This window comes from Drosophila sulfurigaster, chromosome 3 (assembly GCF_023558435.1).
Source record: "Drosophila sulfurigaster albostrigata strain 15112-1811.04 chromosome 3, ASM2355843v2, whole genome shotgun sequence".
NCBI classification, from domain to species: Eukaryota; Metazoa; Arthropoda; class Insecta; order Diptera; family Drosophilidae; genus Drosophila; species Drosophila sulfurigaster.
In genome coordinates, this window is record NC_084883.1 from 47,650,537 (window position 1) to 47,674,836 (window position 24,300).

A 24,300-nucleotide genomic window follows, 5' to 3' on the forward strand; every position below is an offset into this window, starting at 1 on the left:
GCCAAATTAATATACCGAATAAATGCTGAAATATAATGGAATGTATATTGGTAGTGATGATAAATACCGAAAAAATACTGAAATATACTGACACGTATATTTGGTCCTACATTTTAATCAAGACAGAGCTGTATTAGCGTTTAAATAAATTGAATTACAATACTGAAAAAATACTAAAATTTATATTTGGTACTTTCATAATACAAATGCTGTCAAAAAAAAAATACAGACTCTAAACCGTTCAAACAGACAGACTGATATGGCTACATCGTCTCGGCTGATCAAGAATATATAAATTATACATTAATTATTCCAAGTAACGAGCAATATTGATTAACAAGTGAGGGAAACAACATTTCCCACTCTTTGCCTTTAACAATTCACCGCTTTTTGCTAATGTTTTTTTATAGTTATCATTATCATTGTTGTCAAATTGGCAACACAAGCGAGCTTTTGTGAACTGTAAATACAAACACAAAAAAAAAAAAGAAACAAATATGAAATATGGTCAACGCATAAAAGTTACGACTGGTCAATTGTTACAGTGCGATAAAAGTATTCGAAATTATTTGGCTATTAGCCCCTCTTGTAAATTGACGACATGATTAGCAACCCTGTTTTTCGGCCATTGGCCAATTGTTTGGGGGCATTACATGTGCCATGTGCGTAACATTCAAGGGCATTTAATCAAAAGTAAAGAAAAAAACAACGAACAATGGCTTCAAATATTGTTATACTTAGTGCAAAATTTTTTGTTGCTCACTTTTTTTAGAAAAGTGATTTTCTCAAGTTTCGCCATTTTAATCTTACAAGTCACGCACTGATTTTGCAATTTGCATGCAACGACCGCTAGATGGCGCTAGCAATGGCACGTGTCAATCGCACTTCGAAGCTAAAGAAAAGATCAATATTTGAATTTTCTTAAGAAAAAAGAGTTTAAACTAGAAGTGAATTGCATAAATTTTATATTAAAAGAAATACACTATTTAAAATATTATGCCATTCAAAGCTGTCAACTGAACTATAAATTTAAATAATTGAGATAAATTTCTTAATTGCTTAAGTAATTAAAATACTGGTTACAGTGTGTCCATTCAACAACAAAATACGTAATTAATATATAAGCTTATAACATTGTTTACTTCACGTTAAATCTCCATTATAAGTGGAGCAACTTATACTATTGATTATAAAGTCAAAACTTAGTTTTAAACTTATTTAAATTTATTACGTATTCCTTTTTAATTGCTTTAGTAATTAAAATACTCGTTACTGTGCTCACACTTAACAACTTTTTGAAGTGAACTCAAAATCACCGTTCAAATTGTGTCAACTTTTATAAAAACTCAACTTACTTTTATTTTCTATTTTTTTGGGCTATCGATAACATATATGTATGCATGTGTGCATGTATGTGAATAGGGAAAGATACTTGTGTGCATGGTACATGCGTTGCATAAAGCCCTGCAAAACTTTTTCATGCTCCATTGAGTTATAAATATTCATAAAAGCGTTTCTATTTTTTTTGTTTTTACTTTTTTTTTGCTTTTGTTGCTTTGTGGTCCGCTGGTCCACAACTAAGGCCGTGATTTCTTGCATTTCACTTTGTTGTATATTGTGTTCTTACCAAATACCTAACCAATATGCCACGCCCCCACGCCGCGCACCGCCTCGCCAATTGCAATGTTGCAGCTACCGCAAACTACGCTCCTAATGCCGCGCTGGCATAAATTTAAAGCAGCAGCTGCGGTTTTTCGTTGCTCCCACAGTTCGCTCGATATTTGCACGTTAACAGGGAAGGAGGGGGTGGGGTGTGGGAGGAAAGGATGCTGCCCCGCCGATGCTAGCGACAGACGCAGTCAGTGTAGCTAGCACTCTATATGTGTGTGTGTGTGTGTGTTAGTAACAAAACAACCAAGTCCCCGCGACACGGCCAAAAGTATTTTATGCTGCTAATTGATTTTTGAAACCCGACTTTGTTTTTATATTTCAGTGCTCTCAGTGCTCACTGTTTGGCGTTCAATTAACGGGAATTTGCATTTTATCTAAAAACACTTTTGCCATGAAAAAATACCAAAAGCACACACACAAACACACCACAGTTTCAATATTACTGACCAAATTGCTCACATTCTGTTAGAACATCTTCATTATACTTATAACATAATCCAACCTCTAGAAGTCAACAAGTCAACACAATCAGGTAAAGATAAAAAAAAAACATTATTTGTCTACTAGTGTGAACACTCTTTTATTACATCACTTAACATTGATCTTTGAAATCAATCGTGTACACAATACGTTTTGTTTAATAACAAATATGTTAAAGCTATTGAGAGCTTACAAGGCAAAAGCTTAACATAAACCCTGAATTTAAATGTGATGAGCTGATCGTTGTTCATCAATATGAATGAAAAAACATGCTAAAGCTTTATGACCATTTTAGAAAAGTACTAAATTAATAAGAACTACAAAAAATACTGCACTCTTTACTATTGTTTTCAATTTGTATCCAATTTAAATTAAAAATATTGCAAAACTTTATGAGCTTCTGTGTAAATAATCTTTACGCCTAAAATTTTTTATTATGCTCTTTACATTATTTTGTCATTAATTTAAACTGTTAAGCAGCTTTGTATAAACACTTACAAAAGCAAATGTCCTTTTGTCTTTTCTAATAGTGTTACCAAACCTTTTTACTGCACCTTTTCTACAAATTATTTTATATATACTCTAGGCACTCTTGAGTGAAAAAAACTGGATCTATCTGGACGCAATCTGCTGGCACGCCTACATCGTTTAGCAGTCGTGTAATGGTTATGGGCTGACGTCCCTTAAATACCTTACTTTACTTATATAAACCATAAAAATTGATGAACATTCAGCTGCGCTGCATAATGCATGAGCTTGACCACAGAGATGGCCACCGACTACGATCTATGTATGTATGTGTGTATGTACAGAATATCCAAGGTCAAGAGGTGCAGCCAGCAGCCTAAAAATAATATTGAAACTGCATTGAATTGCAAACTCAAAAAACCGGTTACATACATACTGCGGTTTGCTGTAATTACTTCTTCGTCTTCTTGGTTTTTTAGTTTTTATTTTTTGGTTTTTTAGTTTATGTCGTAATACAAGCACAAAGAAAGCGAATCAAGTTTGACATTGAATTGTAAGTGTAGCAGCAAAAACAAAAGCAAAATCAAAAAGAAGAAGACGACCAACAAACCAGATGAAGTAAATAAATGCAAACCACACACACACACAGACGACGCGACATACGATGCATGTACAAATTGCATGTGTGTGCGTGAGAAAAAAGTGAAGACAACAACCACGGACAACACACAGATTACATGTAGATGGAGAGTAAAGCAGCCAATGTCCGTATCAATGGTCAGTTTTGTACTCGTTGTTGTTGCTGTGGTTGCTGCTGCTTCTTCTACCTCCGCTGTTTCCGCTGCTGTTGCTTCTTCTTCTTTTTTCGTTACTTTGTTGTCGCCGTTTAATGCTTTTATTTTCTTTTTATATTTGCCAAACACATCGCCGCATTACGTCACTTTCACTGTACTTTGCGGCTTAAGACCGAACCCCCTTTCCATTTATTTCTTTTTGTTGTTGTTGATGTTGCTGTTGTTGTCGCAGCTTCTGCTTCTGCTACTGTTGCTGCTGCTACTTAAGTTGACTGTTGTTGTTGTTGTTTGCACTTGCTATTTGTTGGTACAAACAGGCGAACTGCAATAAAAATACTCGTACTTAAATTTATGGTCCCGTGCATGGAGATTCTTCTTTTAGGTATGATTTATCAGATACATATTCGTATTCGGGTTTTGTGTATGCTCCGCTTTCGCATAATTTATCTCTGTGCTTTTACTTACTTAGTTAAAACTGTGTTTTTAGTTCAAGTCCAGCGCTTGATTCCAGCTATCTTCCCTATAAATTACAACTCATCCAGTGGCTAAACAAGATATCCAAAAAGCAAGCCGGATAATATAGTGGGTACAGTAATACTCTATTAGAATGTAAATACATAAATATTTTGTGTAAGTATTATTTTTCTAAGTTTTCTCCTCTGAGGAAAATAAATCCTCCTTTTTAGGTGGCTCTTCACTTTTCTTCTTTCTCAATTTGATTTTACAATTGAGTAATTTGATGACCTCATCATAGACCTGAATCAATTCGAATTGCACCAAATATCTGCCATCCTCAAGGCGCAGTGGAAACAGATTAACATCAATAGATCCACGATCCACATAATAGAAACCCGGTGTCAACGGACAGGACATCAAAAATGTCGATGGCATTAAAGACTCCCCTTGTAGATCATCTAAGGTTAAATTGCGCAGCGACTCGAGTGTTTTACAGAAATCTAAATTCTTCATTTTTATCATCTCCACGGTCTTTGATCCGCCTGGAACATTATCCAACCGGCGAGCAAAGACATGCATTAACAATTTTCCAGGAAATTGTTCCCTCACAGTCATATTATAGTTGAGTTCCTCCATATTTTCAACGCTGTAGCTGACAAAGATATCATTGGGAACAAAAGACTTTGAATAGAATTCATCGTACTGAAGGTTGAGCTAAATAAAAGATCATAAATATTTATATGGTAGATATAACTATCAAACACAATTCCAACTTACGCCGAGGACGCAAAGTTTAGTCCAGGTGAATAGAAATAGAAGTTGATATGTATGCATTGAGTTTCCCACATCTAATATGATAGCAAACTATAACGAACTGAAGTTTCAAATGAATGAATTTTGGATAAATATTGTAGTTAAAGTCACACCACGTCGCCTGAGTTAATGGTTTACTGTTTACTGATCGCTTCATCGAGCTTCCCAGATTCTTATCAACCTCTTTTGTATTTTCAGTGTGTGTGTTTGAGGGCAGTTAAAAAATTAGTCTATAATTTACATGCGTTCAGCATGTGTGTTCTTTCTAATGAGGTCAAGGTTACAAGGCTTTTAACCCACATTTGCGCATCATTTGAAGATATATAACGGAGTGTTACGCATGTTTATGCCTATATATCAACCAACCGAAATTTCCATCCATTTTGCACAATCTTCACTCATTTAACAATCTTCAAATTGTCAACATGTGCAAATAACTCGTCGTTTACCCGTGTAAATTTATCTTAGACAAAGACAAAGAGAGTGAGAGTTGGAGGCGGCAGGTTGTAAACAAATTGCAATCCCATAGTTAACACATCAAACACTCACTCACACACACACACACACATGTGGGATGCGACCACGCCCTTTTGTCGAGCTACTATAATTTACGAGCTAATTGAGTTGCCCATGGGCATAAAAAACGGGTTAACAATGACATCGAATAGTTGGACTGGCAGACGAATCGACGACACAGCGATGAGACCGGTGACGATGTCGACTTCGATGTCGATGGGTATGACTCGATCAAAATATTTAGCTACAGTGAAGACTGCCTTTATTACTTGGCACCTTTTTCTGTGAAGTTTAAGTAATATTGCAGAGAAATTTCTTCCCTCTTAATTTAACTCTCTAATACCGAAGAACGCCTCATATAATTTGTATTATCTAAAAATAAGAAGCTTTTGAGTCGTATGAATTATAGATGTCAGCCGGAAATAATCAAATATAAGCTTGTTATTTTTTTCTAAGAAGATTATTTAATGTTCTTTCATCGCTTTAGAGCAAATAGTTTCTTTAATTTAACCCTCTACCCAAGAGTACCTGAAGCACATAAAAACTCATTTCGATGGACATTGAAGTTCAACGTAACCATCAAAGCCCCAAGAATGCTTTCAAGGTACTCGTGATATAATTCGTATTATTTAAAAAGACAAGCTTAACATATTGGTGATTTGAATTATAATTGGCAGTTGACAATAATCAAACTTTAAACATGATATGTTTATTGTCAACTGACAAATATAATTTAAATGACTTAAAAGACTCTCATTCTTTATACCCCATAGGGTGTAATGAATGTAACAGGCATCTCCGACTCTATAAAGTATATATATTCTTGATCAGCGACAATAGCCGAGACGATCTAGTTATGTCCGTCTGTTCGTATTTAGATCTCAGAGATTGTCAGAGATAGATATATAATTTTATTATAGCATTTGTTATGTTTACTCGCTGATCAAATCACAAATCTATAAAAATCGAAAAACAAGCGTAGTTTTCAAGCTAGAATCGCGATTTTTACTCGCGTACATACAATACTAACTATAGTATTTATGATTCCTGATTTGGTTGCGATCTGCAAAAAATTGTCGAAGTTATTAAAGAAATACTTTGTATGGGCAAAAACGCCTACTGCATAGGGTTCTAGTTGCTTTGCCTGACAATATGGTATATTTTGCACTCTGGTATATTTTCAATGTACTACTATATTAGTATATCAGTCGTCGGTATATTTTTGGTATTTTGTATATTAATTTGGTATAAAATTAATTCAGCACTGTTTTGCTTTTATTAAAAATAGGTTGCGTGTATCTCAAAGTCTTACTTGTTTCTTATATGTTTAATAAATTTAGCAGAGTAATTGCCTTCCTTTATAGCAGATACTTTCCATAACTAAAATTGAGCTTCAATTTCTGTCAAAAGAAGTTTCCACTGTACTCGTAATATGCTTGTAATTTGTTGTCTAATCATCCGACAATAAGCCAAAGCATTTTTGTGCGATCGCAGAGTGTGGCAACTGTTTTTGTGTTTGGAGAGTCTCCACCGGAGACATTTGCATAAATACTTGAACTTATCTCACACTCTGATACATTCAGCTAACATGTCTCACAAACATGCTTACTCACGATTGTCTATGCATTTTCAAAGCTTATCAAAAATCATTCATTTACTTCCGACTCAATCAATTCATCGTCGTCGTCGTCGTCGTCGCCTCAAAGTGCACTGCATTTGTCAACGCTTATTATGCAAATGTTGTTTGAAAAATAACTTTGGTATCTATAATAAAACAAAAAATAAAACTACAACTATAATACATAAGAAATTAAGTCACATGTTGACCTCTATCTTATTGTATTTATTGTTATTAGTAGTCTTCATCATCGTAGTAGTAACGCCCAACTCATCCCCAATTCCAATTTAATCTTTTATATTGATTTAACGTTTTGAATCGTTTGCTGTGATGGCTATTAGAAGTGCTAAATATTTATTGTTGCTGCTGACCAGATTCATTTTATGGCATCGTGTGAGTTATTTGAGTCAACTTTGTGAATGTTCTTGAAGATGCTGCGCGATGATACGAGTTATTTGATTAACAGACCCCCAACTATAGAAAGGGAATGGAAATATTTTAATTTGAATATCATTGTTTAACTTTCGCAAATTTGTTCGCTGTACTATCGCATCTTCCGTGTGTTTAAGGTGGAGTCGGGGAATTGACTATTTATCAATTGAGCTGCTCCGTTGACCGATTTCCAAACGAGTTGTATATGCGATATACGTTGACATAACCTTCAGATGCTGTTACGTGGTAAAGTGATAAACTAACAGATGCGCCTTAAGCATTGCACTTGTAAACTTTTGGAGTTGTACAACTCTTCTAGTGTTTTCTTACAGAGTATGAGGTGACATTTAATCAGCGGCTTGACTTCTTCAGTGGCAAAGACTTCTTTTGTTTAGCTAATGCAAACAATTACAGCTGTAGACAAGTTTCTGATGCTGTTTCACCTTATAATATTTGCGATAAGCATATAGACTGATGGACGCCCAGCAGGGCTAAAAGACTTCAACGTCGACTCCAACTCGTATCTCGCATCGAAGTCATTTGCAATTTTTGCGAGTTTTTCTTTTGGTTTTCGGTTTTTTGGTTTTGTTTTCTTCTTTTTGTTTACCGGACTCGTTTATTAATGCGCCTTTGTTTATGTATCGGCGAAGACGCACCATATGCAGTTTACATATGACATTATCATGAGTTAAGGGTAACTGCCAATAGCTTTTTTCGGATATAAAAGCCACCAGCGCTGTAACCAACAGCTGCAGTCAATTTTGGAATTAAACAACTCAACAAGTTGCCTTCGCATATCCCGCACACACACACACACAATCATCATGAAGTACATTGTTTTCGTAAGTTTCCTTTTTGGGATCAAAAGTATTCTTTACTTACTTTGACCATTCACATGTCGTCGCAGGTCGTTTTCCTTTGCCTCGCTGCTGTGGCTTTGGTGTCTGCGGTGCCCGTGGATGAGACGCTGCAAGGTGACAACATCTACAGCGAGTCGGATGTCCACAATCCTCACGATCCTCAGGCCATCTTTAAGCTGAAGAAGATCAAGAAGCTGCTGCTTGGTTAAGCCCTGAAGCCATATTCATCGGATTTGTTCAAGTCTTGTCTAGTCTACGTACAAACCACAAACACACACACATAAACGCACACGCACACAATAAACTGGGAACTTCGCCTCTTCGCTTTAGCCTAGGCACTGCGCTGCACCAACCTTAGAGATAAATTCAGTTCACCGCTACAAAATAAATGGATAAATGTATAAAACACAAAAATGCAGCAGTTTTACATGAGTATTTACGAAATCTAAATTAATTAAATAAATCACAAAAAGAGAAATATATGCCTGAAAGTAGAGAAGTCTTTGAGCGTGTATTTTATTTTATATCTAATTCTCATCCTTAATTCTCTGGTGAAAGTTTTTGCTTGCAAAACTACTCGTATTTACAGTGAAAAAACATAAATTGTAACAATTTTAGAAATAAATAAAAGTTACTTTTATAGCTCTGGTTTGACACTATATAATTAACGCAAAATAGTTTTTTGAAACTTTTCTTATTTTACAATATAATTTACGTATAAATTCGTTTATTTTAAGTTTACGTACGAATTTATTTATTAATAATTTAATTTATTTATTAATAATTTAATTTATTATTTTTAAACAGAAAAATAATTCCAAAATTATTCCTAGCTCTAATGGAAGTATTAATCAAGAGTTATAAGATTAATCTCTACTCAGAACAAAACATTTTTTGGTATACGTTGTTTTCACTATAGTGACAGTCAAATTTTCGCCAGAGAATTATGAAATATGAAATCAATATACATATTATGAAAGTATAATAATCAATATTATTCAAAATGATATGATACATACAGCAAAAAAGAAATCCGCATTCCACAAAAATCCGTAACCAATTTTTTGAGTACAACAAAACAATAAAATGAAGTCTAAGCAGAGTAATAAATAAATAAATAAGAAATGTATTTAGATTTATTGAAAATAACGAAACAAGAAAATGATTAGAAGATGATAAATGAATTATAATACATACATATATAACATTCATTTTATTTAGAGCCACGTAAAAACAGAATAAGCTGACGAAAAACTCATTATTGATCTTATTCTATTTTTATTTTGATTTCAATAAAATGAATTCTATATATTATTTACTTGTCATCAGAATCCATAAAATAATGAAGCAATTATCATCCAACAAAATGATGATCATCTTGCATGTCATTAATATCGTTGCCCATTATTACTACCTAATTACTTATGTTTTCGATTTAAGGACATTTGTATAATATAATATAGAAGAAGAGGTGGTGAGCGAATTCCAAAGCAATTTAATCTGCATAGAACACAAAGTTTAAAAATCTACATAGCTGATCCTGTGTTCGGAGTCTAGGATTTCAAATCGATGAATCAAATCATGAATTATAAAATATTAGACTATGCAATCATTTATATATGCACAATACATTTCTGGTTTCGACTATTTTTAGCAGCTCGAAATTCATTAATAAAAATTCGCGCTATTAATTAAAGAAATAAATACACCAAGTATTAAGATATATAGTAGTTATTTTTAATAGGTATCCGCATTAAACACTAAACACAAAGTATGCTAATCAATTGTTGAACTCTCGGCAATTAACCCAGGAACAGAAGTTTCTTCAGCAGCTTCAGCTTGAGCAGGATGGACTGATCATCGCTTGGGTTAACAGGCTCATTTCCAGGACCCTCAATACCCTCGGGAATGGCTTCCTCGTAGGGAGCTGCAGATGTCGCCATGAAGCAGACAACAAGGCAGACGAACACGGTCTAAAAAAAGTAGGAAGTAATCCGTAAATAATTGTTATCCATTGAACAGTTTTCAGATGTCTGATGGACGCACCAATAACAAGAATTTCATTGTGAATTACTGCTGGGCACTTCCTTCAGGTGAGCACGTTAAAGTGTATTGATGATCTCGCGTTTCGCGTTGACGGACTTGCACTGAACATAGACTTCGGCAGCCATCTATTTATATCAGCGAGCCGCTTTTAGCTTCAGTTTGAGTTTAAGTTTGAGTATGAGCTTGAGCTGTGCGCAAGCGCCGCTCGTCTTTCGTAGAAATTAAAACAGCACATTGTCATAATGCAAGCGCGCGCTGTAAAAGTTTCGTGTATTTCTTGACCGCGAGAGCCCAACAATAAATTTGTTTGGACTATTAAATGTGATTTTAGTGTTCCACGCAAGGCGCGTTTTTTTTTTGGGTTTTTGGCTCTTTGGACGTGTGGAAAAATAAGAATTAGGCAAACTGAACTATAATATTTTTGTGTTGAAGACGCTTTGTTAATATTGGCATCATTGTTGTCTAGCCCAAACGCTAAATTGTTTTGTTGATTGACATCTCGCTGTGGTTTTTTCGATATTTTATGTTTCCTTAGTTGGTTCTGTTTGACTTGACCATTAGCCGAAAGCGGCCTCTGACAATGCCACAACGCCTCTCTCACTTAATATTGATTAGCAGTTTCTATGGCCGACTGACCTCAGCTTTGAAATGTGCGTCTACTTGATTTACTAGTTTTACAATAATTATGTGTACATTATCTCAACTAATTGCTGATACTAAACAATAGGCAAACATTAACATTAGAAACTATATTTCATCATAGAATAAGAATTATTTCTAAGTAAAAATGACAATGCATAAATTCACTCACTGAAGGTTGTGTGAAGTCGGACCATATATTTATTAACTACTTAACACCTCTTTGTAATTTGTGCAAATTATTAAATAAATACAGTACTTGCCAAAATTTTGAATTGAAGCCTAGGCGCCAAATCTAACGGACAGTATTTTTTTTTAAACTTTGCTACTTTGGTCACACTATTATTTCGGTTAGATAGCGCTGGAAACGATATCACTTACAATCAATTTAATCGATTATTTTGAAAACAACGATTCTCAACAGTTTTCAATTAATGCCTGCTTGCTCTTGCTATATTTAGAACTAGCCATTTCTTGTCTTCTTCAATAAAAAATAGCACATTTTTATAATCTAAGTTACATAAGCCTAGCATAGTATATATATCAATAGACTGCTTCTATTATTAAATGAAAGCATTATATCTATCTCAAATCCAATCACTACCATAAACATATGAATTAATTTGTAGCAAGAAGACGCCTTTATTTAAAATAAATGCCGATATAAAAACCGATATATTTTTTGATAACAATGAACGCTCGCTTTTATTTAACAGCAATCCAAAATGTTAATTAGTTATCGTTCGCTGTTATCGCTAAACGTCAAGAAGCAAACAAAAAAAAGGACAAAAAATTAGACAATAAAAAACACTTGACCAAATTAAGTCAAAATTCCAAAATACTAAACACCTAAAACGAAAAAAATAACAAAATACATTTCTTTGGCACTCAGGATAATAAACAAATAGCAATCGGCAGAAATGACTGGTTCATTTAGTGTTAAACTGAAGTCAAAAAAAGGTCAATTCATAGTAAGCGACCTCAGCGAGAACACAACGTTGGCCGAGCTGAAAACGCGGATAGCGCACGTAACGCAAATCAAGGAGCCGCAGTTACATGTTCTCGTTGGCTATCCACCACGCCCACTAAATCTCACCGAAGAGCAGCAGCGTAACTTAATCGCTGCTGGCATCAAAAGTGGTGAGACACTAATTGTGGAGGAGAAGGCAGCGGTGGCATTGGCTGATAATTCCACATTGGCGGATGACGAAGCGCTGGCGCGTCGACTGCAGGCCGAGGAAGATGCCGAACACTTGCGACAGGTGACAACACAAAGCGGTGACCCTGCTGTCCCCGACATCGCTCCCAATGCCACTCCCAGTTCCAATCCTGTGCCAGCACCCGTTGAAGCGGGTCCAAATGGCGACTTCAATGGAATCTTGTTGAAGAAGGTGGTGCCAGCGGACAACTCGTGCCTTTTCACCAGCATACGCTTTGTGCTCAACGGCAAAGTGGACAACGAGGGCAGCGAAATGATGCGCCATATTATTGCAACAGAGGTCGCCGCCGATCCACAGCAATACAATGATGCTGTACTGGGCAAATCGAATGCCGAGTACTGCGCCTGGATACAGAAGGCTGACTCTTGGGGCGGTGCCATCGAAGTGTCCATATTGTCCAATTATTATGGCATTGAAATCGATGTGGTTGACATACAGAATGCGATCATCAATCGATTTGGAGAGGACAAAAACTTTGGTTTACGTGTCTTCCTGCTCTTTGATGGCATTCACTATGATCCGCTGTACATGGAGACTTCACAGAGCGCAGCACCAGCCACCATCTTTCCGGTCGAGGAGCTGGGCGTCTATCAGCAGGCTGAGCAGCTGGCCAACGAGGCCAAATCGTCGCGTCAATTCACCAATGTGGACAAATTCAATTTGCGCTGCCTGCAATGCGACCTAATGTTGGTGGGTCAAGCGCAGGCTCAGCAACATGCCAAGGCAACTGGACATGCGAATTTCGGAGAGATTTAATACGTGCTGATCTTTGGCGGCATTTATATTTTGGCTTTTATTCTTTTCGCCTATTACATACTCACCACATAGAGAGATAAAGAGCCCTGGAACTGTCCAACCTAAAGCGCTTTTTGCTTATTTTTATTATTTCTCTTCTTTAGCTAAATCTTCAGTGGTTAATTTATTTAAATCTGTCTACATCCACGCAAAACTGTCATTCTTTTTAATTCAATAATAAAAAGTTCCACTCATTCAGCTAGTATACAAAAATCAATATTTCTTTGGTTAAGAAGCCCATGGCGGCGTCATTGCAGCTGGATTCTGCAGATAGGACATGACCACAGCACTTACGCTCAACATGAACGAGGAAAGAACCTAGAAAAATCCCATAATAGTCTTGAAATTGAATTCGTATTTACAAATCATTATATTCACCTGTTTGGCATCGTCACTTGCCCGCGAACTAGAAAAGCTAATGCAGGAGCAGTAAAGTGCAAACCAGGCACACCATTTCAGCTGTGTTAATTAAATAAAAATTTCATTAGGTACACTTTCATTAATATTTTATGATGATGATGTTGACAACTTTTTACCTTCATCATCAGGCCACACATGGAGAAAATCATGCCCAGAATATTCATATAATCGGGCATCATGTCCTCATTAGCGCCACCGCTCTGTCCTTGATTTTTGGGCGCTTTATAGCGAACGATTTTTTCCTTGCGGCGTGGATCGACAGTGATACTCATTGTAAATTAAGTTTAATTTAGAATTAATTGGGTGAAAAATAAAACTGCAATTTTTATTCGTAGCAGGGAATGTGACTAAGCGTTGCCAGACTTATGGAAAACAGCTGGTCGGCATTCCCAGAAATACGTATGAGGGTGAATGACAGCTATTCTAGTTTACCAACGGCTTTTTGTTGACGGCGGTCTCTTGTTCAATTACATAAAAATAGGGGAAAATTACAGAAAATAATAATGGCATTGCGTTTCTTAAGCTTTGCTCTAATCACAAACACACGACGCATTGTCCAAGCTAGACAATCTGTGCACTATGGGCGTTTCAACGGCGCGTTCAACACAAAAAATGTGGCCGCTCTTACAAGACAGCTGCACGTGCGTATTTCAGACCAGGATGCGGGACTAGAGAACAAACGGGCTGCCAATAGGCACACAAATCCCTTTCACGATCAAACAGAAGAAGAACTCATAGAGCCATCGCATCAGAGGAAAACTGTGAGAGGGAATAGGCCAACCAAACGAGCTGCCAATAGGCACACAAATCCTTTTCACGAGGAAATAGTAGAAGAGGAGAGGCCATCACAACAAAGCAAACCTGTCAAAGTGAAAAAGCCCGATTTTGGTGATTCGGAAGTGTTTGGCGATGCCAAGCTGGGGACAGATGATACTCCACTTGATGCCGGCGACCAGCAGGAAGAGGAGTTCGTAAGCAGACCCACAAGACATACACGTAAGCTACGTACCAATGAGTACGTACGCCTCATCAAGGAACATTTGATCAAACAGCGCATCAATGAAGCCATCCACGTTTTGGAGGTGAAAATGCTTCGCGAAGATCGCGTCAAACCAGAAAGCTACATCTACAATCTGTTGATTAGCGGCTGTGCCAAGGCGGGGTATACACGCAAGGCGTTCAACCTCTATACGAAGATGCGACAACGTGGTCTTAAAGTCACCGGTGGCACCTACACATCGCTCTTTAATGCCTGCGCCAATGCTCCTACTCCAGCTGATGGTTTAGCCAAGGCGCAGCAGTTGCGTGACAATATGCTAGAGAAGGGTTACGAGCCCAATGTGATGAATTACAATGCCATGATCAAGGCCTATGGTCGCTGTGGAAGCGTGGAAACCGCTTACATGCTGGCCGATGAAATGCTGGAGCGGCAACTTCCCTTAACCGCGAGCTCTTTTAACTTCCTGCTGCAGGCATGTGCTGGCAATGAGCAACTAGGATTTCGCTATGCACTACTCACATGGCACAAGATGATTCAACTGCGCATTGAACCCGATTACTATAGCTTTAATACGATGCTACGCTGTGTGCGGGATTGTGGATTCGGTGAACTGGAGTCCATGGAGCAAGTCTTGGCAGCGATTGCTGCAAGTGGAGAGCCCAAGAAGACAGCAATAACTGCTAAGGAGCAGTCTAATAGCTTAAGCATCGCAACCAATTCAACTGCGGTTACTCCGACTACATCATCAGAGGAAGTGGCTATGGAATTGCCAAATCTTCTGCTGCCAGGCGGACAATTGGACAATTTAGTTGCGTTGAATGAAGTCACACGTCCCCATGAACGTTTTCTGCTGCTCGGCGGTCTTACCGGGTACCTGGATCTTATGCTGGCACATAAAGTAACGCCGGACATCAAGAGCTTTACCACAATGCTAGAGGTGATACCACCAACAAATGCCGCCGAGAAGCAACTGTTGAGTTTTGTGCGCAAAATTGGCCTCAAGGCTGATATTGATTTCTTTAACATACTCATCAAAAAACGCTCGATGCGCTTCGACTATGAAAGTGCACGCGAAGTGCTGACAATGATACGCACCACGGGATTGCGGCCGGATATTGTCACCTATGGTGTCTTGGCGCTGGGCTGTCGCACCCAGGAGCAAGCTCGGGAGTTGCTGCAGCAAATGCAAGCAGCCGACATACGCATGAATATCGCCATATTGGGGGCCATGTTGCGACAAGGTTGTGCACAGAAATCCTTCACTTATATCAATGAAATCATGCAGCTAAGTTTGGAGGAGGCCATCAAGCCGAATGAACCTTTCCTACGGCATTTATTCAATTTTCACAGAGGTTGCGCACGAGCCATTGATGCCAGGGTAAGCGGAAACTACTAAATACCATATAAATACAATAAAAATGATTAATACGTTTCTTTCTAACAGCATCCGTCAACCAAAACAACTGCTTTCAAGAAAGGACATTCGAAATTCTGTGATAAATATCGACTGTTTTTGGAGGAGCATGGTCTTACCGGTCTAAAGCTCGAGGATGCAGTCAATAAACTGAAAGAACGACCCTATGCACAGTACAAGGAAACACCTGTTGAGGGCATAGAGCCAACTAAACACGAGGAAGTGAAGCGCAAAACCAAAGTGCGGAAGTACATTAAGAAAATCAAAATAGCCGAGCTAAGAGATGATCCAAGTGAAGCAAGTTTCACGAAAAGACTAGAATAAGCAATATTGAAGAGTTTATAATCTTGAATTAAAATATTTATTATGTTAAGCACACGTTTTCAATTGTTTATAGTTCATGGATATATCAAAAATATCAACGTAGCTCAGCTTAAAGAGGATGATTGTTGTAAATCGCAGTCTGAAAATGATTTCCTTCGAACATATTGAATAACGATTATTGAAGCCAATACTAATTTTATTATTATTTAGCTCCATTATTAAAAGTATCTCATTTTGTTGAATTGAAGTGTTTATTGTGTATATTATTTATAAGAACTTAGCCAATCATTGTGCGTTTGCGTCCACGAGCTCGAACTTCGTCAAACTTCGCGATGACCACTTCCTCATCCTTGCCACAATTGCGACGATATTCGGCCAGAATGTACTCAAAGATATACTTCTGTTCGCTGTGTGTGCTGAGCAGAGCCCGCTCCAGGACATAGAGGTCGACGCCTTTATCCTCTGCCCCTTGATTATAGTGGCTCAGTCCGAAGTCTATGAGAATGACATCGTATTCATTCTTGGCAGCTGGATTTGGATTGATGAGGATGTTGGATGTAGTAAGGTCGCCATGGATTATGTTATTGGCATGCATTTGACCAATTATAGCTCCAATGCGGATGCAAAGTCCTAGCAGCTTTTCCTTAACTTTTTCTTCATCCGATTCGGCGGCAACTGTGTTTTGTATAAACTTCTTTGCTGTCTGAGCATTGCCAAAGTATTCCATATAAAGTTTGTGGGTGTTTAGATCGGAATGGAGGATGCGGGGAGCAAGAATGCCGGCAGCCAGGCAACGACTAGATGCCTTAACCTCCGCTTTCATGCGCTGCCGGGTTATTTGTGTGTCCAATTCGGGATGACGGTATTTCTTGACAAAACGCTCTTTTATCAGGCATGATTCGCCCTTAAAGTCACCCAGATACAGGCGACCCTCTGCACCTTGTTTTATTATATCAGCAGTCATATTTGAAGAGAAACAATAATACAAAACGTGAAGCTTAAATTACATTAAATTTGCAATTCACACAAAATGAACAGAAACAGCTGTTTTTTGTTTAGGTACGCAGGGGCATGGAATTTGCGAATATACAATTGTTTATTATCTATGTAAAACTTGTTACAAATAACTGTTTAAAAAAAATATGTTGGAAATGTGAAATAAAATTCCAACATCTGCAATTTTCTCCATAAATTTAAATTCTGTTCATTTTGTCATTCGCACGAAGCCGCTCACTCTTTGTGACGAAACAGCTGATTTTGTTTTGGTGTTTGAGTTTGGTACTTACCAATGATTCATCCATTCAGAAGCAAATAGAAAATCTATTCGTACTGTGAAAATTGCGCAAAATGTTCAACAATATATTTGGCAAGAAACCCACTGTCAAGGAGCAGCAACGCGAAAATGATCGGAGTCTACGGAAGGCAACACGCGACATCGAGCGAGAGCGACGCAAATTGGAGGAAGAGGAGAAAAAACTGATGTTGGATATCAAACGGAATGCAGCCTCTGGCAACAATGATGCATGCCGCATTTTGGCCAAACAATTGGTGGAGATACGAAAGCAGAAATCACGCAGCTATGCAGCTTCTGGCAAAATACAATCCATTGGATATCAGAACAAAAACATGGGCGCCAACATTGCACTGGGTGAAGCCATGGGCACCACGGCCAAGACAATGGCCAGCATGAATAAGGTGATGCGACCGGAAGCCATAGCGGGCACTGTGCGCGACTTCCAGCAGGCGAATATGCGCATGGAGATGACCGACGAGATGATCAACGATACCCTCGATGATATGCTAAACGAATCGGGTGACGAGGAGGAGTCCAACGATGTGGTCAACAAGGTGCTCGATGAAATTGGCATTGAAATTTCTGGCAAGATGTCGGGCATACCATCAACGGGCACGGATGATCTTGAAGTAAGCACCTCGGCGGGCAAACGTACCGAAAAGGACATTGCAGACCAGCTGGCAAAATTACGCTCTTCATAGTTGATTAATTATTATTATAACATTCAAACTGCGATCTTAATTCCTGTATCTTCGATTTTGTAACACTTTGCTATATTTGTAAGACATAATAAATAAGTATGCCTGAACCACTTTAGAGACGCGCACTCATGCCGCCAGAGGCGACAATCGATTCACCAGTTATGTAGCCAGCATCTTCGGACACCAGGAAAGAAACCACACCAGCCATCTCCTCGCTGGTACCCAATCGACCCATGGGAATCTTGCTGAGTGCTGCTTCATTGGCCGCCTCGTTCTCATACAGTGCCTTGGAGAACTTTGTGCGTATGACGCCAGGTGCCAAGCAATTGACACGTATTCCCTCGGGTGCCAAATCCTTGGCTGCTGCCTTTGTGAGTCCAATGAGTGCGGTTTTGCTCACCGAGTAGGCGCCGAGAAGCTGTTGATTGACCACTTAACATTAAGTTGCAGTAGCATTAAGCTGATGCACTCACCTCAAAGGCATCGTAGCCCGCAATTGAGGAGACAAACACAATGCTGGAGCCCTTCTCCTGTCGCAAGTAGGGCAGTGCCTCCTTGGCCAACAGATATGAACTCTTCACATTCACATCGAATATTTTGTCCCACACTTTCTCATCGCACTCGAGCACGCCGCCCACAGCAGGATTTGTGGCTGCATTGCTTATCAAAATGTTTAGTTTTCCATACTTGCTAATGGTCTCATCAAAGAGCTGCTTGCGATCAGTAGCCTCGCTGACATGACACTTGAGTCCATGAACATTCAGATTCAATTTACGCAGCTCGGCCAAGGCATTGTCAACATTCTTTTGCTTGCGACTGCTGATCACAACGGCGGCTCCATCCTCAGCCAAACGCTTGGCAATGGCAAATCCAATGCTGCGTATGTGCAATATTATGAATTTATCGCGTATACGTAAATATCTTAATCCCAACTTACCCGTCTGTTGAAGCGGTGACCACAGCGACTTTACCTGCTAAACGCTTCATGCTGCTGGAGGTTGAACTTTGACTGGTCGACGACAATCGCTTATGGCACAAGTTGTTGCTGACTTTCTCAGCGTTGTTGCCAATGTTGTTGAATTGATTAAGATTTCTAATCGTTGAAGTACTTTGGACTTGACTTCCAGCCAAGACCGCAGTTGTTGAGCTGAAATTGTTTGTCAAACTTCTGTTCAACAATTGTTTGCTAAACTGCAACATAGTTGTTTATATTTTTGGATTATTTGATGCTATCAGACAATTTTTCTTATGAGATTTCTATTGATCTCATTTCACGCGCACTTCCAGTAACAACATTTGTTGTTGTTTATTGCTGTTACTTCAATGACCATTCGCCCCGAAGCATTAAACGATGGCGCGACTTTTGAAATAAGTTTACGCCATGAATGCTAGTTATGGATTATGATTTAAAGTGATCGGGCGCATTAAATGACGTCAGCGATAATTTGTTGATATTTTTAAACAATTAGATCGATAATTATCAAACTAAACTGTATCACAGATTTAAAATTCCAATTCAGTGTAATAATTTATATATCAGCCTAAAAACATTGTCAATTGCAATTTATCCACATTTTCGTAAACTATGTAATTATAAAAATTCAATTTATTTACTATATTATAACTAACTGCATACATTTTTGCTTATTGTAGGCAGCAGAATCTGCGCTAACCGTTTAAATAAACATAGCTAGATATGATAGTGATGGATGGCGTAATATGATAAAAAAAAATATAGATAAATATGATAAACAAATAGCGTCTATGGGAGCGAACACTAACTTAATATGAACAGTAGTAGGACAACAACAATCACATGCATATACATATGTATTTACTCTCTGTCAGCAGAATGTGTAAATTACTTCATACAGCAAGTAGCAGTCTCAATTTTTTTGATATTCTGCTCCAACCGCAATCCAGCGACCAGCTTTTAGTCGTTCCGCATAGCTCAGTGGGTTCAAGTCGGCTTCCTTTCTACTTTCGGCGGAGTCTGCGAAAAGTAACGGGTTTTTCTCTTTGCAAATCGAAATGCAAAGCATGTGACTTTTGCAAAAAGATTTTCGCTACTTTGTGAAAACCCGACCGAAAAACAATCTCTGAGATGAGCAACCATCAAAGCAACGAAATCGCGCCAGTGGCGCCTAAGCCACAGGACTTCAAAGCTCCCGTCTTTAAGGATGACAAACTAGTGCTCTACTTTCATCCGTACAACTTTTACTCCCAAAAAGTTAGTTGATCGATCAGCGGCAAGCCAAAAGTCATGTGATATTTTAAAAATAGTGCATACAAATTCAATTCACATATGTATATACGACGAGTATGAACATTTAAGTCGCGAATGACTCTAAATAACTCGAATAATCACAGCAATAGCTATTTTTAGAGTTCTATGTTTTGAAGTTGATTCATCCATTGCATGAGTACACAATACTTAATATGAAGCATCATGCGTGACGAGGGTGTTTTAATGATGGCTTCTCAAATTAGTAACTAATAATTAGAATAGATTTCGATTGCTATTAGCGAACATACGATTCATAGTTGTTAATCAAGTGAATAGAGAGCTGAGCTCTCGAAAATTATTTATTTTTGTTGATGAATAAACAAAACAATTTTGTCGTAGTTCATTTCACGGAATTAGAGTCATGAAATGTTTGACACATTTGCAAATTAAAATATGAAAACAAAAGGAATCATCTACATATTTGTTCCAGTTCTATATAGTTATTTATTTTGTTTATGTCATCGACAAATTCCTTAAACCGCAAAAAAACATATTACAATGAATGTTTAATATAAAGTTATGTAATAAATGCTATTGCTCTCTAATTGTTTAAACACTACGATGAATTTATGTATTCGACAAGCTTTTAAATATTTTTTATAAGCCCTAATTTAATTTCAACATTTTTAATCATTTATTTTCGAATGTGTCAGTTGAAAAATATTATCAATTAAAAAAATAATAAAAAAATCTTTTCATATAAGACAAGGATTCAAATGATAAGAAATATGATGAATATCGATCAAATTAAAACATAGCGAATTAAAGCTAGGAGTAACATCTTTTCTGCTTTAATAGTTACAAATTAGTTTGTATATAAATTACAGCATCCTAGCTCTTACCGATTAAGTTTATAGTGCAATCAATAAATAATTCAGTCAGGCAGTCAAAATAATGAAGTTCGTATAATTAGCTCTCTTCTCAATTAAAAATGATTGCTGTTTATATTTTAGGTGCTGCTGGTGCTTTATGAAAAAAATATTGAATTTACTCCGTACATGATCGATTTGTGCAATGGAGAGCAATATTCCAATTGGTTCCTAAATCTAAATCCCAAGGGAGACGTGCCAGTGCTGCAGGATGGAATACTTATCATACCCAACTCTCAGCACATCATCAACTATGTGGAAACCAAATATCGTGGAGGTAAAAAGTTTATTCCATTATATATATGTATTTACAAGTTGATTAATTTTATGAATTCCCCAGAGTCGCATCCACTTCTCAAGCCATACAATCCAAATTCTTTCGAAGCTGGTAAAGTGACAATTTTCGAACGCGAATTAGCTCGACTTCCAATCGGTGCTCTAAGTCTGGGATCCTTTATCCATGATGATCTGAAACTAGTGCCAAAAGCTCCGTTCATTGGACCTGTGCGTCAAGCGTTGCTCAGTGAGTTAAATAGAGAAGTTTCAGGCAGGTTTTTGTTGCTTATGATGGATTAACTCCCACAGAGAACAACCACAAAATTGTGGAACTCTTGCGCAGCCAGCTAAGCGAATCGATTGTTCAAAGTGCTGCCTTAAACCAGAAACTAAATCTTCAATTGCGACGCCGAGAGTTGGTTTCATCACGTACCGATTTCCAGCGTGTCCTTGATGCGGTGCTTGATCTACTGCTCAAAGTGGAGAAGCAAATGGAAAAAGATAATAAGGATGGTTGGCTAATTGGAGATGACTTTACACTGGCTGATGTTGGCTTTGGAATACTGCTGCAGCGTCTTTATCAGTTGGGATTCGAGAACTATTATTGGGCCCATGGCAAGTTGCCAAGGGTGGAGCGTTACTTTATGCGCTTCAGGCAACGAGCATCGTACCTTAAGCTAATCCCGAACAGCAATTTCGAGATACTCAAGGAAATGTGGAGTATGACGCCGACAAACTACAAAGTGGGAGCCACGGCCGGTTTCTTGGGTATGGCGATGTTCGCAGCCTTTGCGCACAAGTAGGTGGCAAATGTTTGTTAATTATTGTTATTGTTTTATTTGTTATTGTTAAAGTTGGGCACATTGTATAAACACGAAACGAATAAGAACGCTTAAAGCTACTGCATACGTAACAACAATGCAAGATATGGACTGCAGAAGTCACAAGGAAGAGGCGAAAAGACAGATTGCGATAGAGCGGACAAATTGCCCAAATAAAGTACATATTCATGAAGAACACACACTGTGCCAAGCCTCAAAAGTGCTCCTTAATTTGATTGTAGAACATGTACAAGTATACATACTATATATATATATAAAACAAAATCGCATGGTATTAAGTTCTATTTGGTACAAAAAGTGTTTTCTAACCACAACCACGGTTATAATTCGTCAATTCACATACAATTCAATTCCTGTTCTCTGTCATCTTTGCTCTGTTTCAATCAAATCACTCAACTCTCCAAGCCTGCCTGTTGTTCGCGCTTCTTCTGCTCGGCCTGCAACAAACTAGCTGCTGAGGCAGCTGCCTTCACATTGGTGAACAGCGGCATACCCATAAAGGTGGGTATTTGTTGCTGTTGCTGCTGCTGTTGCGATTGACCACTTAGTTTACCCGACTGCCATTGTCCATTGGCGTTTGCTCTTGCACCACCTGGCGACACCTGGGCACCAGCCTGCGTTGAGCAGCTTGGCAAATGCGTGGGACGCTTGAACACAAAGCTCTCGCGTTGATAGTAGAATGCTCCATTGCCAGGCGCCTCGGGTAAGAGACCATTCGTGGGATACCAAAAGCGATAGGTAAAGTACCACGTAAGAATGGCAATGATGCCGCTGATCACCTTCTCGATCATGCGATGATAGTACAGCATCGTACCCACTAGCATGATGTCCCAGAGCAGTTGCAGGGCAGCCATGCCAATGAACAATGTGCGAATAATGGGCGTCAGGCGATTGTACAGAAATTGTAGACTACGAATTTGCTCCTCATTAAGAGTACGCAGTGGATTGCTGCCAGACGTCTCGGAGACACTGCGATTGTGCAGTTCATTGCGCAGATGCTCTTTAATCGTTTCCCATTTGATAATCGGACGCGCCTCTTCAATCAGCACTAAGCTCGAGTGGATGAGTATGAAAGCGTGACCAGAGATGTCGAAACCTTGCCATAGATGACCTGCTTTTAGGCAGCTGGACTTGCTTGCGTAGCCTGCAAAAATAAGTATAAGTATTAACACATCATATTCCTATGCTTGTCATGCTTACCTTTCGTTGTGCAACGACCATATGAAGTTTCCACTATGTTAAACAGTTTCGTCCAGAAGAACCAGAAGAATGTGGCAATCAGTACTCGAGGTAAGTGATGTCTCAGCATGCGTTTCATATCGCCACATGTGATCGTATACGACGAAAGCACCGTGAAGGGCACGAGGAACAACAAAGTCCAGCCCCAGCCGATTTTGACGAAATACATATTGAATAAGTTGTCAGAGCGGGCAAAGTACGTTTTAGGAAAGGGCAAGAAGTCGCCAATCAGCGATATGATGAATAGACTCCCCAAATAGAGCGCCACCTTAAGGTCCGTGTTGAAGAAGATGGTCTTTTTGCACAAGTGTATCACGCCCATGACGAGGATCTCGCGTATGCTCGTTGGAGCCGCTGTGGGACGTGTGCCGCGTGCCTCGGATCTTGTAATGTCAGGTCCTCCAGGTCGAAAGTTCATATTGGAGTTACTACTTTGAGGGCCACTACTTCCGCTGCCGCCCAGATTTGGCCGAAGTGGACGTCGTTTTGTAGCCATAGTTGTTGTTGTTCAAGTATTGACGAGTAACTACGTTGTTTGTATTATAGCCCTTTTTGGTTACGGTAAAAAGTGAAAGCGGCTGTAATTTGTCAGATATCAAAGTTCAAACGGTACTGATTGAATTGTACGAATTACATAGAACTAAACTGCGCTATGCTCTTTTTTGCAATTTGCACTTTTCACTTAACACAATAAATTTTTGTCGTTGATTTATTTCTGTTTTTTGCCCATTGTGGTATATTTTTAATCAAAATATGCAGCTGTTGCTTCAGCTACAAAAAATAGAACAACATGCTGCTACAAGTGAATGCCAGAGTACATAAACAC

At 38.4% G+C, this 24,300-nt stretch overlaps 11 protein-coding genes across 12 annotated transcripts; 5 read left to right on the forward strand and 6 right to left on the reverse strand.

Moving 5' to 3' along the window:
- Nucleotides 1-3,711: 3,711 nt before the first annotated feature.
- Nucleotides 3,712-4,703, reverse strand: LOC133840108 (uncharacterized). Its single transcript, XM_062271769.1, has 2 exons — nt 4,647-4,703; nt 3,712-4,583 (listed from the first exon to the last, which is right to left on the reverse strand). The coding sequence occupies exons 1-2, from the start codon at nt 4,701-4,703 to the stop codon at nt 4,059-4,061; spliced, it is 582 nt and encodes a 193-aa protein (XP_062127753.1). The 3' UTR covers nt 3,712-4,058.
- A 3,249-nt stretch (nt 4,704-7,952) lies between these two features.
- Nucleotides 7,953-8,567, forward strand: LOC133842391 (uncharacterized). The gene is made up of 2 exons (XM_062275460.1): nt 7,953-8,090; nt 8,156-8,567. The coding sequence occupies exons 1-2, from the start codon at nt 8,073-8,075 to the stop codon at nt 8,315-8,317; spliced, it is 180 nt and encodes a 59-aa protein (XP_062131444.1). The 5' UTR covers nt 7,953-8,072; the 3' UTR covers nt 8,318-8,567.
- A 1,256-nt stretch (nt 8,568-9,823) lies between these two features.
- On the reverse strand, nt 9,824-10,277 carry LOC133843363 (uncharacterized). The gene is made up of 2 exons (XM_062276871.1): nt 10,155-10,277; nt 9,824-10,081 (listed from the first exon to the last, which is right to left on the reverse strand). Exons 1-2 carry the CDS (start codon nt 10,170-10,172, stop codon nt 9,911-9,913), a joined length of 189 nt encoding a protein of 62 aa, XP_062132855.1. The 5' UTR covers nt 10,173-10,277; the 3' UTR covers nt 9,824-9,910.
- Nucleotides 10,278-11,536: 1,259 nt separating this feature from the next.
- On the forward strand, nt 11,537-13,021 carry LOC133840389 (ubiquitin thioesterase OTU1). Its single transcript, XM_062272199.1, has one exon. The coding sequence runs from the start codon at nt 11,714-11,716 to the stop codon at nt 12,767-12,769; it is 1,056 nt and encodes a 351-aa protein (XP_062128183.1). The 5' UTR covers nt 11,537-11,713; the 3' UTR covers nt 12,770-13,021.
- Nucleotides 12,914-13,588, reverse strand: LOC133840394 (protein Asterix). Its single transcript, XM_062272203.1, has 3 exons — nt 13,345-13,588; nt 13,187-13,267; nt 12,914-13,126 (listed from the first exon to the last, which is right to left on the reverse strand). Exons 1-3 carry the CDS (start codon nt 13,498-13,500, stop codon nt 13,037-13,039), a joined length of 327 nt encoding a protein of 108 aa, XP_062128187.1. The 5' UTR covers nt 13,501-13,588; the 3' UTR covers nt 12,914-13,036.
- A 43-nt stretch (nt 13,589-13,631) lies between these two features.
- LOC133840388 (pentatricopeptide repeat-containing protein 1, mitochondrial) lies at nt 13,632-16,148 on the forward strand. Its single transcript, XM_062272197.1, has 2 exons — nt 13,632-15,606; nt 15,673-16,148. The coding sequence occupies exons 1-2, from the start codon at nt 13,732-13,734 to the stop codon at nt 15,964-15,966; spliced, it is 2,169 nt and encodes a 722-aa protein (XP_062128181.1). The 5' UTR covers nt 13,632-13,731; the 3' UTR covers nt 15,967-16,148.
- A 50-nt stretch (nt 16,149-16,198) lies between these two features.
- LOC133840392 (EKC/KEOPS complex subunit TP53RK) lies at nt 16,199-17,051 on the reverse strand. Its single transcript, XM_062272201.1, has one exon. The coding sequence runs from the start codon at nt 16,928-16,930 to the stop codon at nt 16,244-16,246; it is 687 nt and encodes a 228-aa protein (XP_062128185.1). The 5' UTR covers nt 16,931-17,051; the 3' UTR covers nt 16,199-16,243.
- Nucleotides 17,052-17,143: 92 nt separating this feature from the next.
- Nucleotides 17,144-18,076, forward strand: LOC133840393 (charged multivesicular body protein 2b-B). Its single transcript, XM_062272202.1, has one exon. It carries the CDS (start codon nt 17,314-17,316, stop codon nt 17,959-17,961), a length of 648 nt encoding a protein of 215 aa, XP_062128186.1. The 5' UTR covers nt 17,144-17,313; the 3' UTR covers nt 17,962-18,076.
- Nucleotides 17,991-19,257, reverse strand: LOC133840391 (dehydrogenase/reductase SDR family member 4). Its single transcript, XM_062272200.1, has 3 exons — nt 18,899-19,257; nt 18,435-18,837; nt 17,991-18,379 (listed from the first exon to the last, which is right to left on the reverse strand). The coding sequence occupies exons 1-3, from the start codon at nt 19,159-19,161 to the stop codon at nt 18,074-18,076; spliced, it is 972 nt and encodes a 323-aa protein (XP_062128184.1). The 5' UTR covers nt 19,162-19,257; the 3' UTR covers nt 17,991-18,073.
- A 623-nt stretch (nt 19,258-19,880) lies between these two features.
- LOC133846100 (ganglioside-induced differentiation-associated protein 1) lies at nt 19,881-22,499 on the forward strand. Of its 2 annotated transcripts, XM_062280851.1 has the most exons (5): nt 19,881-20,191; nt 21,202-21,394; nt 21,458-21,640; nt 21,703-22,161; nt 22,248-22,499. In XM_062280851.1, exons 1-5 carry the CDS (start codon nt 20,066-20,068, stop codon nt 22,262-22,264), a joined length of 978 nt encoding a protein of 325 aa, XP_062136835.1. In that variant the 5' UTR covers nt 19,881-20,065; the 3' UTR covers nt 22,265-22,499. The 2 variants fall into 2 exon arrangements, with proteins under 2 accessions (XP_062136835.1, XP_062136834.1); XM_062280850.1 differs by having other exon boundaries at nt 21,703-22,499.
- A 111-nt stretch (nt 22,500-22,610) lies between these two features.
- Nucleotides 22,611-24,274, reverse strand: LOC133846099 (acyl-coenzyme A diphosphatase FITM2). The gene is made up of 2 exons (XM_062280849.1): nt 23,436-24,274; nt 22,611-23,379 (listed from the first exon to the last, which is right to left on the reverse strand). Exons 1-2 carry the CDS (start codon nt 23,968-23,970, stop codon nt 22,628-22,630), a joined length of 1,287 nt encoding a protein of 428 aa, XP_062136833.1. The 5' UTR covers nt 23,971-24,274; the 3' UTR covers nt 22,611-22,627.
- Between the last annotated feature and the right edge of the window lie 26 nt (nt 24,275-24,300).